The sequence below is a fragment of the Arachis hypogaea genome, chromosome 11 (genome assembly GCF_003086295.3).
Source record: "Arachis hypogaea cultivar Tifrunner chromosome 11, arahy.Tifrunner.gnm2.J5K5, whole genome shotgun sequence".
NCBI classification, from domain to species: domain Eukaryota; kingdom Viridiplantae; phylum Streptophyta; class Magnoliopsida; order Fabales; family Fabaceae; genus Arachis; species Arachis hypogaea.
In genome coordinates this window covers 136,470,456-136,489,373 of record NC_092046.1, presented here as the reverse complement: position 1 = coordinate 136,489,373, position 18,918 = coordinate 136,470,456, and the positions used below count along the sequence as shown (strand labels likewise).

Genomic DNA, 18,918 nt, shown 5'->3' with positions numbered 1-18,918 from the left:
ATCTAACTATTATATAAAATTAAAATCGTATTAATGAATTTAATATTAAAGTTAATTTGGCTTTTTATTATTTAGAGTGTTTTTCAATCAATAATTTTATACTCTTTACTTTTTTTTTTCAGTTTCATTTTGAATTTTAATTTAGTACTCAAAGGTAGTGAAATTTTATTGATACTGAAATAAAGTTACAAAAGGGTCCATATGGTAGAATAAGTAAAATAATGTGATACCCACATTGCAACATCTAAATGAAACAACTTAGGATCTAAAATTTTTATCTTTCTCTTTCTCGCCGTCTATTATATTATCTATTCTATATCTATTCTATTATATAAAAATCAAATTTTTACCTTTAATGATAGAATCAACTTAGCATGCTTCTGCTTTATTTTGTTTAACTCATTAAAGACAATTCATTATGATAAATTAATTATATCAACTAATTGATTTGAATAGATATTTAAATATCACACAATTTAAAATTATGTATATTAATTATTTAATTTAATTTTTATGATATATAAATTTAAGGAATAAATTAAAATAAGATAATTTGGGTATGACATTATTTTAATATTGTAGTGTGCAATTAAAATAAGATAATTGGGTATCACAGTATTTTTATTACAATTAGCATTTAATGAATAATGCATAATTATAATAATTTAGAAAATTAAAATAAAGTCCAATAATTTATCTTCCGACTGCACACGTGTGTAGAATAACTTTTAAGAATGAGTCATATATAGTAAATACGGTCGATAATTGTAAAAATGTATACTAACATTGATATAATATTATTTTAGGTATATGTTTTGCAAGCATCAAAGAAAAGTGTTGAGTTATTTTTTAGTAGATTTAAATTATTTATTGTTTATTAGAGAATTTTGTGCATTAGAATTTTTTAATAATTTATTATTTATTTTGAGCTAATTTTGATATGTTATTACTTAACAGTAAAACAACATATAAAAATTTGTTAGTGGGTCTAAGTATTATTAAGTTATTTATGGTTGAGTATATATGTTTGATTTATTGAAAAAAGTAGATTACTAAAACCAATTAATAACTATTTTAGAGTTAATATATTTAACACTAGATTAAGAAAAAATAAATAATACATAACATATTATATTTTTATTAATCAAATTATTATAATTTGGGTTGAGTACTGAAATCGTCCCTAAGGTTTGGGGTGAAAATCAAAATCGTCCCGAACCTTTTTTTGTTATTAAAATCATCCGTTACAAAACGTTATAAAATCGTCCTTTTCCATTTCAATTTTATTTTTTTACCATATTACCCTTCATTATTAATAAAAATAATTAAAAATAATATTAAAAAATTAAAACAACCTCCCCTCCCCTCTCCTCCCGTAACTCCCCCACTTCCTCACTCACCCTCCCTCACCCCCTCAGCCCACTCCCTCACCCCTCACCCGTCATCCCTTTCTTCTTTTTCTCTGAACCACAACCACCCTCCAACAAGTCACGCAACCTTTTCCTTTCACCTTCGCCATGGCCGAACCACCACCGGCGACCACCTCAGCCGCCTCTAGCAGCTGCTGTCCTCACCATCACTCGCACCAGCGAGCCACACCACGCTTCGTCGCGACCACATCGCCAGAATCCACATCGCCACCGGTTCTCCTTTGCTCTGTACGAGACCCATCACATCCAGCTCGCTCTCCTTTTCACTGAAACGGAACTTTCAGAGCAGCGGAACAGAGCCCCTTTCCTTCTCAAGTATAGAAACCGAATCACAGACTACCATGACAGTCCTTCTTCCTCCTTCCGTCATGCCCAGACCGCCAATGACCCATCAGCTGCAGCTGTCCTTGTCGCTACCTCCCTGTCTCTGCGTTTTCTTTTCCTGTTTGCAATTAGATTCTTAATTAATTCTGTTTAAATTTTGTTTGCTGTTTTAGTTAAAAAAATTGAAATTGAAATTGGAGTTGGAGTTTTGAAGATAGGGGCATCAGGAAGGGGATGGGGGGTTATGGGAGTGGGGCGGGAGTGGGGTGAGGGGGTGAGGGAATGGGCTGAGGGGGTGGAGGGAGTTACGGGAGTCGGGAGTGGGGTGAGGGGTGAGGGGTGAGGGATGAGGGGTGGGGGTGGGGGGTTAGGGAGTGGGCTGAGGGGGTTACAGGAGGGGGGTGGCAATGGGGGTGGTGTGGGCGAGTGGGTGAAGGTAGGGGGAGTTGTTGGGTTTGGCGGTGAAGGTTGGAGACTAGGGATGGGGGCGGTGAGGATGGGTGGAGAGTGGGAAGTGGTGGAGCTGCGGCTGTGAGTGGCGGGTGCTGGGGGAGGGAGTGGGGGAGTTACGGGAGGGGAGGGGAAGGGAAGGGGGATTTGTTTTAATTTTTTAATATTATTTTTAATTATTTTTATTAATAATAAAGGGTAAGATGGTAAAAAAAATAAAATTGAGGTGGAAAATGACGGTTTTATAAGGTTTTGTAACGTTAAGGATGATTTTAATAACAAAAAAAGGTCGGGGACGAATTTGATTTTCACCCCAAACCTTAGGAACGATTTCAGTACTTAACCCTTATAATTTAAATTAATCTTAACAAAATAATTTAAAATTATAATTTCAATCTTATCACGTGCATGGCACAGGTTAATACATTTGTATAGTACTATTAATGAGTAATTATTCTATTTTAAAGATACATATAATTTTACTCATTATTTTATATATTTTAATATTAAAAACATTTAAACTTTAGATTTAACCATTATTTTGTAAAATTTTATAGTAACGATTAGTTTATTGTTTATGTTTGAAAAATAAAAAATACTTTACGAAAGTATTTTTTAAAGTTAATTTTATAAAAATTATAGCATTTATTTTTATAAATTAAATTAAAAATAACTTTCAATAAGTACAAGTACAAATAATTATTTTTAGTAAAATAATTTTTAAAATAAAAAACATAAATGGATATAAATATAAAAGTAAAGTTTGATATTTATTATGGTAGTAAAATTACATTAGATTTTTAAATTTTGATAAATATAAATCAATTCTAAAAATTGCAATCACAAACAAATATATCATTTTTTTAATTTATCAAAAACAATACAAAATTTTGTAGTTTTCAAATATAATAATTTTAAATGCGAAATAATTACTAATAAAAAATATTATTTATATACTAAATATTCTTAATACCTATATAAAAACAGCATTATTACAAATTAATTGTATATTTAAATTATTTTTAATTAATAAAATAAAAAATTGTATATAATTGTTAAAAAAAATACTCACATTAACATAGTGTTTATTATCAATAAGTTATAACTCAAATAATACAATTTTTCCATCCTCACTTAAAGATTGTGAATTTGAGTCTATTTATGTTTAGTAAAAAAAAAATGTAGTGTTTATTATAAAAAATGGACTCATAACGCATTCATTACTAACCAATCTTTCGGTCAACAAGTAATTATTATAATTAAATAAGAGGAATATTATAATAATTTATACTTATATTTGCATATATTTACATACAATAATTAATATAAATTATATTTGTTAGAATTTATACATATAAATTAATACAATTTATATTCATATTTTACAGAATTTATACAAATGATTTTGGATTAATACATGATCGTACTAATTTATACCTATATTTATAAGTATTTACACACAAAAAATATATAAATTATATTTATATTTATCAAAATTTATATACATAAATTAATACCATTCGTATTTTTTTTAATTTATACACATAAATAATAATTAATATTTATAATAACTAAATAAGAACTAAAATTATAAAAAATTTAGAAAAAGTCTATAAAACTAACAAAAAAAAATGAATAATCCCACACTATTAGATAAAATAATTAATTAAATATATTTAGTAATAATTTTAAATACAAAATAATTAATATTTATATATAAGTATTAAAAATATTTAGAATATAAATAATATTTTTAATATATTAAGAATTATTACTAAATATTCTTAATACCTATATAATTATAATTTATCAAACACAAAAATATTCTTAATATTTATATACTAAATATATTTTTTATTATTAAATATTCTTAATACCTATATAAAAATTGATACCCCTACCACTCCTCAAAAACTTAACACATCGAGTTTCTCATTAAATAATTAATTATTTATAGTGCACTACCTTACTTAAATTTGACCACCAAATCTTCCACGTGTACCGTTATGACGTAAATCTCTATAATTCTTCAGCTATAAAATGGAAGTTGATATTGCAATAGTATATACAATTAACAAGTTCACGAGTCACAGAAACCTTTTGACGAGAAAAAAAAAAAGAAAGAAAAAAGTGAACGGTTACATTATACCGATTTCAATACAATGAGACGTGAATGCTATGTTGTTTGCCTCCTCTTTGGTCTCTCCATTACCGCCACCATGGCTTCCCGTAAGGAAGCTTCAGGAGGACTAATCGCCGGTGGTTGGAACCCAATAAAAAATCTCAACCCTCACCTGGTAGATCTCGCTCAATTTGCTGTGACAGTGCATAATAAGCAATCTGATGACCCTCTCAAGTTGTTGGCGGTCAACAACGGCTTCACGCAGGTGGTGTCTGGCGGCATAAACTACAAAATCATCCTATTGGCAGTCGATGGCCTCACTAAACAATACCAGGCCATTGTGTTTGAGAATCATTCTCAGAACTCGAGGAAGCTCATTTCCTTCATCCCTTATTTTAGTTGATGCTTGATGCATGTATCTGCTACTATCTGCTATTATTATTCTATATAGTCATATCCTGGTTATGTAAAGTTTATGATTTTGTATGGGAATAAATAAATCGAAAATAGTATACTAAAATTTCATACTATAATTTTGATTATGCTTTCTTTCTGTTCGGTTTCTCGGGTCCGAAGCGAGTCTGGTGTTAAAGAGTTCAAGAATTGGTGGGTGGCTGGATACTTGGCTTCAACGGGTTTCGGAGGGCAAGAGGGCGAGACTCTTCCGAGCAGACGATGAGGGTGTTGCCATCTGCAAAGACTCCAATGCTCAAGTTAGTGTCCGTACAAGTAGCGGCAGTTTAGGATAAAGTGAGTGACGTACTTGGGGGAGGGATAGGGTCCTCTCCTTATATAGTCTGTACTTTAGTGGGTCCCGCATGCCCAGACCTTCCTTGCTTCCTGGAAGCTTCCTTTCCAGCTGTCCAAGTTCACACGGAGGGGGAGGTGACGTGCGGGTCACCTCTCGGTTCGGGTATGACAAATAATCGGATCGGCTAACCGCCCGACCGTAGACTCTTGGTTCTTTTGGGCCGGGTCGGAACAGTGCTCCCAACGCGTTAATCACGGAGGTGATTGGCGCGTTAAGGTAGCTCGCCTCTTCTCCTGTTGAGCGCCTTACAGTTCGGGAGCCCGTTGGTAAAGGACGCGACTTTACACGCGTGTTTTGCCCCCATGCGTAGCTTGACGTGTCGCTTCGACCTTTGCGCTAAACATTTAATACTCGTAATGATTGATTTGAAATCCTAGAAGAAAAGACCATTGTACCCCTGTCTTTTCGCGCTTCCTCTTTTGACGGTTACCATTCCGATTTCCTCAAAACCACCACCTTTTTCATTTGCTTCTACCTTCTCATTTGCTCTCTGTCCCGCTTTTGCTCATCGCTTCACTTTTTGGGTTACTTACAAGAGAACCTCAGTGTGTAGTTCTTGTTTATTACCTCTTTCCTGCATATTTCCATGTAAGTGCTTCATTCTCCTTTTGCTTATCCCATTGCTTTCTTATTCTATTCTGTCATCGCTGTTTTCGTAATGCACGCCATTTTCTGTTTTCATTTTGGTTCATGCTTGCTTGAATAAGTATACTCCATGTTAGATAGTTGCTAGGGAATACCATTCAGGTGTTTATAGTGAATCCAGACTTTAGGTATTGGCGTAGGTGTCATATATCAGCGATATATTTAGTCATAGATCCATTTTGTTTATTTTCCGAGCTAGCAATCTCCCGTGTTAACTTGAGTAGTGCCCCCACTGTAAGTATGGCGCGACCACCGGCTCCGAACGTTATTGACTTTTACGCCTAAGTGACCTCGGACGTGAAGGACACACTATCCCGAGTGACCAGCAAGGAATTCCAGCCTCTAGAATTAAAAATGTTAGCATTTGGGCTCATACTATAGGCCCAATAAACAAAATTTATTTTTGTTCTTTATTTTGGTCATTCATAAATTTTCTAACGTCCAAAATAAGATTTTTCTATTAATATTTATTTATTTATTTGTCGTAATTATTTTTATTTTTAAAATACTAGTATAATAAATTTAATTTAAACTGATAAAAATAAAAAATTTAGGAATTAAAACACAATTAAATTAATAAATAATTTTTTTGTGTGGTTATTCTTTGTCATTTTATAATATATAATATTATAAATTTTATACATAATTAAACTTTGATTGCATTTTAACACATTGGACCTTGAGTTGATTGCATTTTATTGTAAATTTAGAATGGATTTTTTCCATTATTAGATTCACATGTTTAATTTAATTTAATTAACGTGTTTTTTTTTTCAAAAAGTAAATTTGCATTACTTAATAATATAAGGAATACAAATGTTCATTAAAGAATTAAATAAAGCAAAAAAGGATTCTCTCGTACATCACATTTCAGTGATAAAATAAAACACTTAATAGAAAGGTAGAAGTGAAACAACAACATTAGGTTATAGTAAAAAAATTCGAGCTCTCAAAATTTCTTGATGCATTTTCTTGGTGGCCTTCACAATTTCTAAGACCAACTTCTCTCTCTGATCAAATATAAATTCATTCTTCCCTTTCCATAATTTCCAACATAAAAGAGCGATATACTCTATCTTCTCCCTTCTGTCATTCTCTGTTCTATCAGCTTCAAGTCTTCTACTCCACCACTCAGCAAAATTCAGTTGGACCACCTCTCCAACATCTAAGTTTATAGGGGACAGTACTATGCTGGTGCCGATTCGGGACAAAAGAAGGGACAGTGCAAGATGATTTCCTCAGCAACTTGGCATCTTGAACAAATTGGTGAGATTGATTGGAATCTTCGGTGGATTAGTTCCATACTTCCATTAACATGCTTATTTTAAATTTTGATTCCTGTTGTACTTTAATTTGTATATTTTAAAATTTGTATTAGAATATATTGATATTTTTGTGTACTTATTTATAATTTTATTTATTATTTTATTATAAAATAGTTATTTTGGTTCAACTAGTGAATTAGTAATTAGAGCAATTTGACAATTGGTTTGATTTTTAGAATTTTAATAATCAATAATCAAATCAACCTGCACTCATATAAAATATAAAATTTATTATATATTATTAAAATTGTATTTTTTAATTAATGTTATAGTTGATTTGGCATGTTTTTAAAGGTGTTTTTTATTTATTTTATTTGATTCATTTAAATATATTAATTAATTATTTATTTATTTAATTTGAGTGAAATAAATATCAAATTATTTAATGTTTATTTTGATCATATTAACTACAACTATTTAATTACATTAATTATTAATTTGACTCAAATAAATGAACTAATTTTATTTAAATTTGTATTAATTTTTTCGTCCAATGTATTTCGACTAATAATTTTTAAAAATACTATAATTAATCATTTATTTAATTTGATTAAGATAAATATTAAATATTAAATATTTTATATTTTATTTTACTATATTAACTATAACTAATCAATTATATTAATTATTTAATTTGACTAAGATAAATAAACTAATTTTATTTTAATTTGTATTGATTTTTTTGTCTTACGTATTTTAGCTAATAGTTTTTAAAAATATTATAATTTTTACATGATAAATTTATAATATATTTTTTATTTATTTAACTTAATTTATTGATCCAAATAATTATAATTAATTTATTATATCAATTATTCAATTTAATTAATTTCAATATATGTTATTTAATTCAATTTATTCTTACGTTAATATATATGTGAATCATTGTTTACTATAAGTTTTTTTTCATTTTCTTCTTTTAATCTTAAATATTTTAATTTTAAATTTTAGATTTTTATTCATTATTTACTTTTTAATTTTAATATAAAATCTAATATTTCTATTAAGATGAAAGTATTATTTTTGTCTCTAATATTTGGGTCAAATTTTAATTTGGTCTCTAACATTTTAAACGTACTATTTCAATCCTAAAAATTTTTAAACGTTCTATTTCAATTCTAAAAAAATTTTAATTGGGTTCAATATTGTCCTATCATTAAATTTGATACAAACAATTCACATATTGAAGAGCCACTAACATTCAATTTTAGTATGTAAGTAAAATCAATCCGCCAACGATCACTGATATAAAAGTTTTTCCTTTGATTTTGAAGTGTTGATGATTGATTGTTAGGATTTGGAATTTTGTATAAAAAGAAAATTGAACAGAAGAAGTGTTACAAAAAGATTTTGGTTATATTTTTCTAACATATAGAAAAAGATATAACTTAACTAGTAACGTTATTAACGCTTATGTCACTCATTCCTTTAATTATTAGTGTCAAATTTAACGGTAGAACCACATTAAACCTGTTTGAAAATTTGTGAGACAGAAATAGAATGTTTGAAATGTTAGGGATCAAATTAGAATTTGATGTTAGGACCAAAATAGTATTTTACCTTTCTATTAATATTTTCTTGCAATTTATTGTTCAATAGTTATATGTCTGACGGAGGAAAATCATTGGTCTAGAATTTCTCAATAAAATCGTGTTGCAAGTATAGTTCTAAACTGACAAATAATCTTCGGTCAACGTTTGATTTGTTTGTCACAATGCAAACCAATAAAAATAACCGAAGTATTTAAACTTCGGGTCGTCTCTCAAAGGAATTACAGGAAAAGTGTGTTTATTATTGGTTATGGGTTGTATATTTTTGGGTTTTTTAATGATGAACAAAGAATGTAAATAACAAGAAAATAAACTAACAACTAAGAAAAGTCTTAGCAAAGGTTGAGAATTGGAATTCCTATCCTCATTATCATCGTCAATTGTGATGGTAATTGCTTTTTGCTCTCACTTAGTTAACCTCTAACAATTGAAGGAAAGTCAAGTGAGTAAAATCAATTTGAGTTCACAAGTCCTAATCAAAGACTAGATTTAGTGAAACTCAAGCCAACTAGCAACTTTCAATCACCAATCAACAAGAGACTTTGACAATTCAAGAGTTTCCAGATTACTCAATCCAAACCAAGAACACAAAAATCTAATTTAAAATCCAACCAAACATTTTATCAAACACTTGGAAGGCACAAAATAAAAACATAGAAAATTAACACGAAAGAGTAAAATCTAAAACTAACAATTGCAAGAGATCGAGCAATAACAACAAATTAAAGAAAGCGACAATAATCATAAAATACCTCAAAGTGCATTAAAAGAAAATTGGAATCAACAAGGAGTTTATGAACAATAAAGCAACAAAGTAAAGGAAACAACATATAAAACTAAGAAAGCAAAGAGGTAATAACGAGAAATTAAAAGAAGAAATTAGGAATTGAAAATAAAAGAAGAAACCATAAAACCTAGAGAGAGGAGAGAGCTTCTCTCTCTAGAATTATTGTACATCTAACTAAAACTAAAATGTGTGAAAAATGAATGACCGAATGAATGTCCCAGCTCCATCCCCAACCTCTTATCTTTATTTTTGGGCTTGAAACTGGGCCAAAAGCAGCCTAGAAATCGCCCCCAACGTTTTCACTTTAGTGAGACACGTGCCGCCTTGTCACGCGTACGCGTCAACCACGTGTACGCGTCGTTGAACTTTGCACCTGGCCATGCGTACACATCAGTCACGCGTACGCATTAGTGGACGAAGCTCATGGTCATGCGCACGCATCAGCCACGCGTACGCGTCGGTACCAGCATCTTAACTCTTTAATTCTTTGTGCTCCTTCCACTTTTGCATGCTCCCTTTCCATCCTCTAAGCCATTCCTGCCCTATAAACTCTGAGATCACTTAACACACGAATCACGGCATCAAATGGTAATAAGAGAGGATTAAAATTAACATTTTTAAGGCCTAGGAAGCATAATTTCAATCATAGCTCAAAATTAAGAAGGAATCTTAAAAACATGCAATTTATATGAATAAGTGTGAGAATATTTGACAAAATCCACTCAATTCAATACAAAATAAGTCATAAAATAGTGGTTCATCAATGTCTACTGTTAATTATATGATCATGAATATTTTTTCAATTTATTAAAAAAAATACAATTTTGTTCTTTCCTTTTTATTTTACTTATTTCTATATTTCATAACTTATTTATCATAAAAAAATCATATATACTAGAAGGTAATATCATTTTTTTACCTATTGCTCTTTCATTCAGTAATATTTTTGTCTTCTATGATGCATTATTTTTACTCTTTTGATTTTAGTATAAACTATAAAATATTATTATTCGTTATTGTACTCGATCTCTTTTATTCTTTTTGTAAAATCCGGTCAAATCGTAATTAATTAAATAATAAATTAAATAGGAGCGAATATGGTTAGAAAATTTATCAATCAAAATTTGATAATTTAAATATGATATTTGGACTCAGTGAATTTTTCTGAGTCGAAAAACATAGTTTTTTGAATAAAAATGCGCACTGAAAATTTGATCGGCAATACCGACTGAGATCTGTCTGGTACTGCAGTTGAGAAAATTAATTATAAGTGACTAAGGTTAAGAAATTAGGATTTGTAATTAGGGAAGGTAGAAATATTTAAAATGCGATTTAAAGCGCTAATCTTAAAGGTTTTGGCCCAAAATTAGGCCAATGGACTAAACCAAATGAATTGGGCCCAAGTGGACCCAAGCCCAGCATATATAAGCCTTAATTTAAGGCCATTCAGCAGCCACAACTCCCATTTAGTGGGTGAGGACTGAAATTGAGAGAAGAGAGAAGAGAGGAGAAAACCTAATCCTAGTTCCAACTTCAAATCACCATAACTTAGCTACGGAACTCCGATTGACGAGCCGTTTGTGGTCACGCATCGCTCTTCTCCTCCTCTTCGAGTCTATCTAAGTTTTGTGGTGAGTATTTAATTCTCCTCTACCCAATTCTGTTTTTTTCCTTGTATTTTGAATTTAGTTTGGGTTTTGAGGAAATCTTGTGATTTTGGTTGTTTAGGGGTGCTCTAGTATTAGCCATTGGTGATATTCATCACAAAATTTCATAGGTTAAGGTAAGGAACCCTCCAACCCTTGTAATTTATCATTTTTATGAACCCTAGGTTAATGTATATATGTGAAATTGGTTATGTTAGTGTATTTGGTGATTTTGGTGCACAATTGGGAGGTTGGTGTTGCTTGAGGAGCTTTGGTGAAGCTTGGAGCTAAGGGTTGGTGGAGACTCTCAAGAAGAAGCTCAATTATTTTGGCTACAAGAGGTATGATTTAAGTTTCATTTAAGTACCGTGTGGTGTAATGAGAATTCCTAGGCTAGATGCCCCTAGGATTATTGTGTAAATAGTTGGTACGAATATGCATAGTTGATATGTAATGTAAATTAATGATTGGGTTGAGAATTGTGTGAATTTGTATGTTTGGTGTGTTGAGGATTTGATGAATTGGATAATGAATATTGGTTTGTAGAATATGCATTTAAATTGTGAATTTGGGTCGGAGGCCGTGAACCTTGGGCCAGAGGCCTAAAAGAGGTAAGGAAGGTAATTGATGTGTGTATTGTGTGATGATATAAGAGATTGGATGAATTTTAGATATTGAATGTGTGAATAATTGGTTTGATTATTAAATAATAAGGTTTGAGGAATTGAGGTGTGAAATTTGATAGTTTTGGGTGAAATTGTGTAGATGAGGTGGGTTTGGTTTTGGTTGAGTGTAATTATGTGAATGTGGTTGGGTTGTGGTCATTTGAATGAGTGAAGATGAATTTGGCTTGTGAACATTGGAAAAATTGGTGATTTCTATTTTTGGGTAAAAACTGATTTTTGACCAACTTTTGCGGTCCGTAACTCGGTCCACGGAGTTTGGAATTCTTCAAAATTGGATGTTTTTGAAAGTTTATTCAACGATCTTTCCAACGGTTCAGAAATGGTTAAAAAAAATTTTGTAGAAGAAGTTATGTGTATTGGAAGTTTGGGGTATGAAAATGTAATTCTGCAGCTTTTTAACTTAGTAAAATTTTTAGTAAAAAGTACTCCGACGTGCACGCATGGTCGACGCACATGCGTCACTCACTATTTTCACCCTCTCACGCGTGCGCCTGGCCGACGTGTACGCGTCAATGTATTGATGCAAGTTCCCAATAGAAATTCCAGAGAGTTGTGCTGGTATGTTGTTGGTTTTGTGTGAGGAGCACAAAACGCACCCACGCGTACGCGTCGCGCTACCTTTCTACTTCCCATGCGTGCGCATGGACGATGCGCATGCGTCACTATAACTTTTCTGCTTTCCACGAGTGCGCATGGGCGACGCGCACCCGTGACCCTGTTTTCACCCCAAAGCTGATTTTGAGTTTTCAAGCCAAATTTCAGACTTCTAAATTTCCATTCTCACCCTTTATGTCCTAAATACTTATAGTATGCCTAGCGATGGGAAGAGGCTAGGAGATGTGCTAACTTGTGGACGAAGTAAGGGGAGAATTAATGATGAATTATGATTAATGATGACTGTATGGGTTGCTGAGGGTGATGATGGAAGTGCGGTGTATGCCGTGAGCCAAAGGGCTGTATTTGATAATGATTATTGGCTGGTTATGGGTTATGCCATCAGCCGGATGGCTATGATAAATATTGATTTATGGCTGGAAATGAAAATATGGCTTTAAATGATTGTTTTATATTGAGCTCTCTTTCTCGGAAGTGCAACACCAGAGAGATGAAGGAAGGTGAGGATCCCCTTCTTTGTTCCTCCTGGTATTGTAAAATTGCCCCCAGAGAGATGGTGGGAGGTTAGGATCCCCTCCTTAGTTCCTCCTGGGCATATGAGAACGTACCTCCTGGGTAGATGCAAGGGTTGTGGTTGCGTCCCACTTTCTCCAGGTTGGTTAGTATAGAGGCTCCCCGGATGGACGCAAGGGTTGTGGTTTCGTCCCACTTGCCCCGAGTTATGATGAGTGATATATAAAATGTGCAATCATGTGATGTATAAATGACGATATGGTCATGATGAATTATTATGGAATGTTATGAATGAATGTGAAACGATTATTTGAGATACGAGTTTCCCTGGATGAAAGCAATGACTAGCCACCACGTGCTCCAGGTTGAGACTCGATACTCTGCTGACCCTATGTCGTAAGTGTGGCCAGACACTGTGAAAGTTTCGAATGAGCTCGTCCCGTGGATAAACATCAGTGTGGTTGTTGTATGATTATGATTATGATCATGTTTATGATTGAGAATAACTCGAGTTAGGGATGCACGACAGAGGGACAGTCCAATGGTTAGCTACTAGGACTTGTCGGGTTGGCTTTATAACCGACAGATGAGACTCGTCAGCCATAGGACAGGCATGCATCATTGCATATGTTTGAATTGTTTGAGTTTGCCTATTTATTTTGGATTGCTATATCATATATGCTATATCACCTGATTATGTGCTACTTGTTCTACTTGTACTTTAATTGTGTATTACTTGCCTGTATTGCTTGTGTTTGTACAACTGAGAGGTCCCTCATGCTGGTGTCAGTGGATGCTAAGGGCTGTTTTTGATTAGATGAGTTGATGACGTAATTGAATAATGATGATGATTATTGAATGAGATAATTTGAGCTCACTGGGTAGACGCAATGAAGTGATTTCACTTGCTCCAGGTGAGGATATGATGTATTAATATAGGATTGCTGAGACAGAATAACTGGTGATGGTTTTGTTTATGACTCTGATTCTGATTCGTTGGAAAGTTAGAGAGAGTTGAGAAGCATGAAAAATAAGAATTAGACTTAGCATTCCCTTATGACAGTTGCCTATTTATGGATTAGCGAGAACATAGGGTAAATATTTGGTGAAAGGAAGTTTAGGATGCTTAGCGAGTTTTTATTACAATGCATTGTATTTATTTGGCACTTTTATCGTACTGGGAACCCATGGGTCGGGGGTTCTCATTCCGTATATATCTCTTGTTTTTCAGATACAGGTCCAGGTGCTCAGAAGTGAGCTGTGGTTCATCTGAGAGATGGCGAAGATCTTTATATTCTCTACTTTATATTTTGTTTAGAATCTCTCTACCTTTATTTTGAAAAAGCTTATATTATGTATTGAACTCTTTTGAACGTGCCTATAGATGCTCTCATGTTTATTTTGGGAGAGATTAGGAGATACTGTTGTCAACTACTTTCATACTGTACTCTAGCCGGCCTAAACTTCGCAGGTCGCGACTAGTGGCTATTTACTTATGTTATATATCTATATACTATCCTTCTCTTACTCTCCTTTATGCATTCATCTGTATATCGCTTTCGACTTCACGTTTTATCTTTTAAGTTGTCGATTTCGTGAGTGATACGACTTCGCGATTTTATTTTTATTCTTTTCATGCTTCTCGATTAATATCCTTTCAATTATACTTATATTTATATATTAAAAATTCACTTGAGAGTCGTACCACCGTAATATCATTGACTTATGATTCGAGCATAAGGATTTGAATATTAGGATGTTACACTTTTTATTTTGTTCGTATTTAAATATTTATAATTTTTATTATAAATTTTATCATTTTTATCTCATATAAATTAATTTATCATAATTCTTAACATATTGAGTCTTTTCAATGTTTAAATTATATTATTTACGTGTTTAATTTTGTTTCTAATTTAAAAAATTAAATGATAAAATAATATCGATGAAGGTTATTGTGTGTCTTCTTCTTTACTTTTTTAGCTTATTACCTCTCTTTTGTAAGAAAATACAAAATATTGTAAATTACACTTTGGACCTATAAGTCTTATCTTTATAAAAGTTAATACATATATGATTTATAGTAATCTCATTTATTATTAATAATTTTTATTTAAATTTTTTTATAAAGTCTACTTTTTCATGAAGATGGAATCATGTCAAAATTTTATTCTAAATATTCAAAACAGTGTATATTCATGGACAAAGTTGAATTTTTTAAGTATAATTTAAATATTTTATTTGAAATTTAAACTATTTAATATTATTAATGAGTAATTATTCTATTTTAAAAATACATATAATTTTACTCATTATTTTATATGTTTTAATATTAAAAACTGTTAAACTTTAGATTTAATTATTATTTTGTAAAATTTTATAGTAACAATTATTTTATTGTTTATGTTTAAAGAATAAAAAAATACTTTTTGAGGGTATTTTTTAAAGTTAATTTTTAAAGATGATTTTATAAAAATTATAGCATTTATGTTTTATAAATTAAATTAAAAATAATTTTTAATAAGTACAAGTATAAATAATTGTTTTTATTAAAATAATTTTTAAAATAAAAACATAAATGGATATAAATATAAAAGTAAAGTTTGATATTTATTAATGTAAGATTATATTAGATTTTTTAATTTTGATAAATATAAATCAGTTCTAAAAATTATAATTACAAACAAATACATGATTTTTTTTTAATTTATCAAACACAATACAAAATTTTGTAATTTTTAAAGATAATAATTTTGAATGCAAAGTAATTACTAATAAAAAAATACTATTTATATACTAACTATTCTTATCTTAATACTTATAAAAAAATACCGTTATTACAAAATTAATTGTGTATTTAATTATTTTTTAGTTAATAAAATAAAAAATTCGTATATATTTGTTCAGAAAAAAAAAAACTCATTAAAGTAGTGTTTATTATCAAAAAACGGACTCATAGTGGCATTCATTACGTACTAGCCAATAAGCGTTTTCAGTCAACAAGTAATTATTATAAAGATAATTAATATTTATGATGCACTATCTTGCTTACTTAAATGATAATTAATACACATAAATGATCATTAATATTTATAATAGCCAAATAAGGACTAAAATCATAAAAAAACTGACGGTAACATTATTGAATTTCTCATTAAATAATTAAAGATTTTGTTATGTGGATAATGATTTTTGTAAATAATAGGTTCTAGAACTGATTGGATAAAGTAAAAAAATACTCCACTTTTAAATTACTTCTTAAATTTTAACATTAGAATAATCATCTGCACACCTAATGAATTAAATATTCAGTGATTATTAACTATGCATAAGTAAATCGAATTAAAAGAAATAATCATCCAATTAAAAATAATGAACATAATTAATCATCTACATACTTATTGAATTGAACATCCAATATATCTATTATTCACATTGCTTAATATTATCATGGTCTATCTATATTTTTTCAATAATTAATTATTTATAATGCACTATCTTATTTAAATTTGACCACCAAATCTTCTGCGTGTACTATTACGATGTAAATCTCTGTAATTCTTCAGCTATAAAATGGAAGTTGATATTACAATAAAATATACAATTCACAAGTTCACGAGTCACAGTCTGAAACCTTTTGACGAGGAAAAAAAAAAGGTCGACGGTTACATTCTACCGATTTCAATACAATGAGACGTGAATACTATGTTTTTTGCCTCCTCTTTGCTCTCTTCATTACTGCCACCATGGCTTCCCATAAGGAAGCTTCAGGAGGACTAATCGCCGATGGTTTGAACCCAATAAAAAATCTCAACGACCCTCACGTGGTAGATATCGCTCAATTTGCTGTGACAGAGCATAATAAGCAATCTGCTGCCCATCTCAAGTTGGTGAAGATCAACAACGGCTACACACAGGTGGTGTCTGGCGGCATAAACTACAGCCTCCTCCTGTCGACATTCGGTGGCCTCAGTAGTAGGTACGAGGCCATTGTGTTTGAGAATAATTCTCAGAACTCAAGGAAGCTCATTTCCTTCCGCCCTCTTCATGATTGATGCTTGATGCATGTATCTCTTACTATATTATTATTCTATATAATTATATCCTCATTATGTAAAGATAGTATATACTAAAATTTCATACTATGATTATGATTACGATTATGCTTTCTTTCAATATATTATTGTTATTATATTATGTTAATAATTCAGTGATTCACACACTGTCCTAGTGTCCTCCATAAATTAAAAATAAAAACTTAATTGCCTTAGTGAAAAAATCGATTCTGTCGGTTGTATATTAACTTTTTTTTTCTAAAAAAAAGTGAATGCATGTGTGAATGCATTTAATAATTTTTAATTAGTCTTGTTGTTTTTTGTTTCTTATTGGATGAATTTTTAAGATTAATTAAATTAAGATTAATTTTTTGTGTGACTAAAATTAAGATTAATTTATGATAAAATAATACAATTTAGCTAATAATAATATTTAGTTTATTATTTTTTTATACACAATTATCTAATACGGTTTGAGAGAGAGAGAGAGAGAGATCAGTCTAGCATGCTTGTAATTTTGATGACTATGCCTGGCTATATATAGAATTTGCAAATCAAGAAGCAAGTGGCTTGGTATTGACATATATGAATGCAAGTTTAACTCTGTAATCGCTTCTTAATTTGATTTAGGTAATAATTTTTATATAGAGTCCTATTATGTATTTAAAAAATCAATTAATCAATTAATTATACAACGTGAGTCTAAATCACGCTTTTTTTTTTTCGCGTTCCCTCCTTTTCTTTGTATATTTTTACTTTATTGTCGTTCTTGTTGTTTAAGGGAGTCCACGGTTACTCCTCCATCACTCATGTCTACGACGCCATTGTATGGGAGAAACCTTAGCAGAGGTTCAGGAGTCTCACTTCCTTAAGACTTGTTCATGTTTAATGCTTGATGCATGCCTCATGGATTTGGTATGTGTTACCTATTGTTATTAATATGATAAAAAATGTTATTGACACTAAAATTAGTTATTAAAATCAGTTACTAATATATTTATGTATAATTTAATTTTAATATGTATTTTATACTATTGACTGATTTTAGTATACACATAACATAATCCTTCTACTTATACTAATGGTTATCCTCTTCCAATAAAGTTTATGCTCTCGATGTGAGAGTAAGTAAACAAATTGAAAGTTGTTTTGGATAAGAATAGCGTAGCAAGAATACAAAACGGCTAAACCATTAAGACTAATAAAATTAAGTAACTCACGAAACTGTCAAACACATATATTAAAGACAGTAAATATTTAATAACCGTTATATCAGAGAGATGTAATAAAAGGAAAAAGGAAAACTCAGCAGGTAATGAACAGTTTACTCTATCACTTACTACTAACTTAGTAGGTTGCCCTCCCGGTTTTGACATCTCACAAGCTCGTAACCAAGGTTTTAAAAACCGAATCACTCATTGAACTACTTTGATTATTGATTCATCAGTTTATTGGTTTAACTGGTTTAACTTTAATTAGTCTAATTGAAAAAATAAATTTATAATAAAATAATAAATAAATTATTAATAAATTCTTTAAAACATAATTATAATCTAATATAAATTTTAAAATATTTTTTAAATTCAAAACATTACATCAACTAAAATTTAATATAACCTTTGATCTTATTAATTATTAACAATTTATTACTTATTAGTCATTATATCACTATTGAACTCATTAATATCGTTACAAGAAATAGAAAAAAATCATTGAATTAACCAAACCAAATATAAATATTCGATCATCTACAAATAAAAGCTTATGCTTTGACATAATTTTAACAAAGATTAGCAATATTTTCAGCAAACAGTATACTTATCACAATTTTAACAAGATTTTAGCATAATTTTAACGAAGATTAACAAATTTTTAATAGAGATTAACAAAGATTAACAATTTTTTTTAGCATAGCACAAAAAAGCAACAAAACAGAGTATACACATCAATAGTGAGTAG

General features: G+C 30.4%; 2 protein-coding genes across 2 annotated transcripts; both read left to right on the top strand.

Moving 5' to 3' along the window:
* Nucleotides 1-4,366: 4,366 nt before the first annotated feature.
* LOC112721902 (cysteine proteinase inhibitor 1) lies at nucleotides 4,367-4,729 on the top strand. The gene has a single exon (XM_025772923.1). It carries the CDS (start codon nucleotides 4,367-4,369, stop codon nucleotides 4,727-4,729), a length of 363 nt encoding a protein of 120 aa, XP_025628708.1.
* An 11,864-nt stretch (nucleotides 4,730-16,593) lies between these two features.
* LOC112724083 (cysteine proteinase inhibitor 1) lies at nucleotides 16,594-16,959 on the top strand. Its single transcript, XM_025775361.3, has one exon. It carries the CDS (start codon nucleotides 16,594-16,596, stop codon nucleotides 16,957-16,959), a length of 366 nt encoding a protein of 121 aa, XP_025631146.1.
* The last annotated feature ends 1,959 nt before the right edge of the window (nucleotides 16,960-18,918 follow it).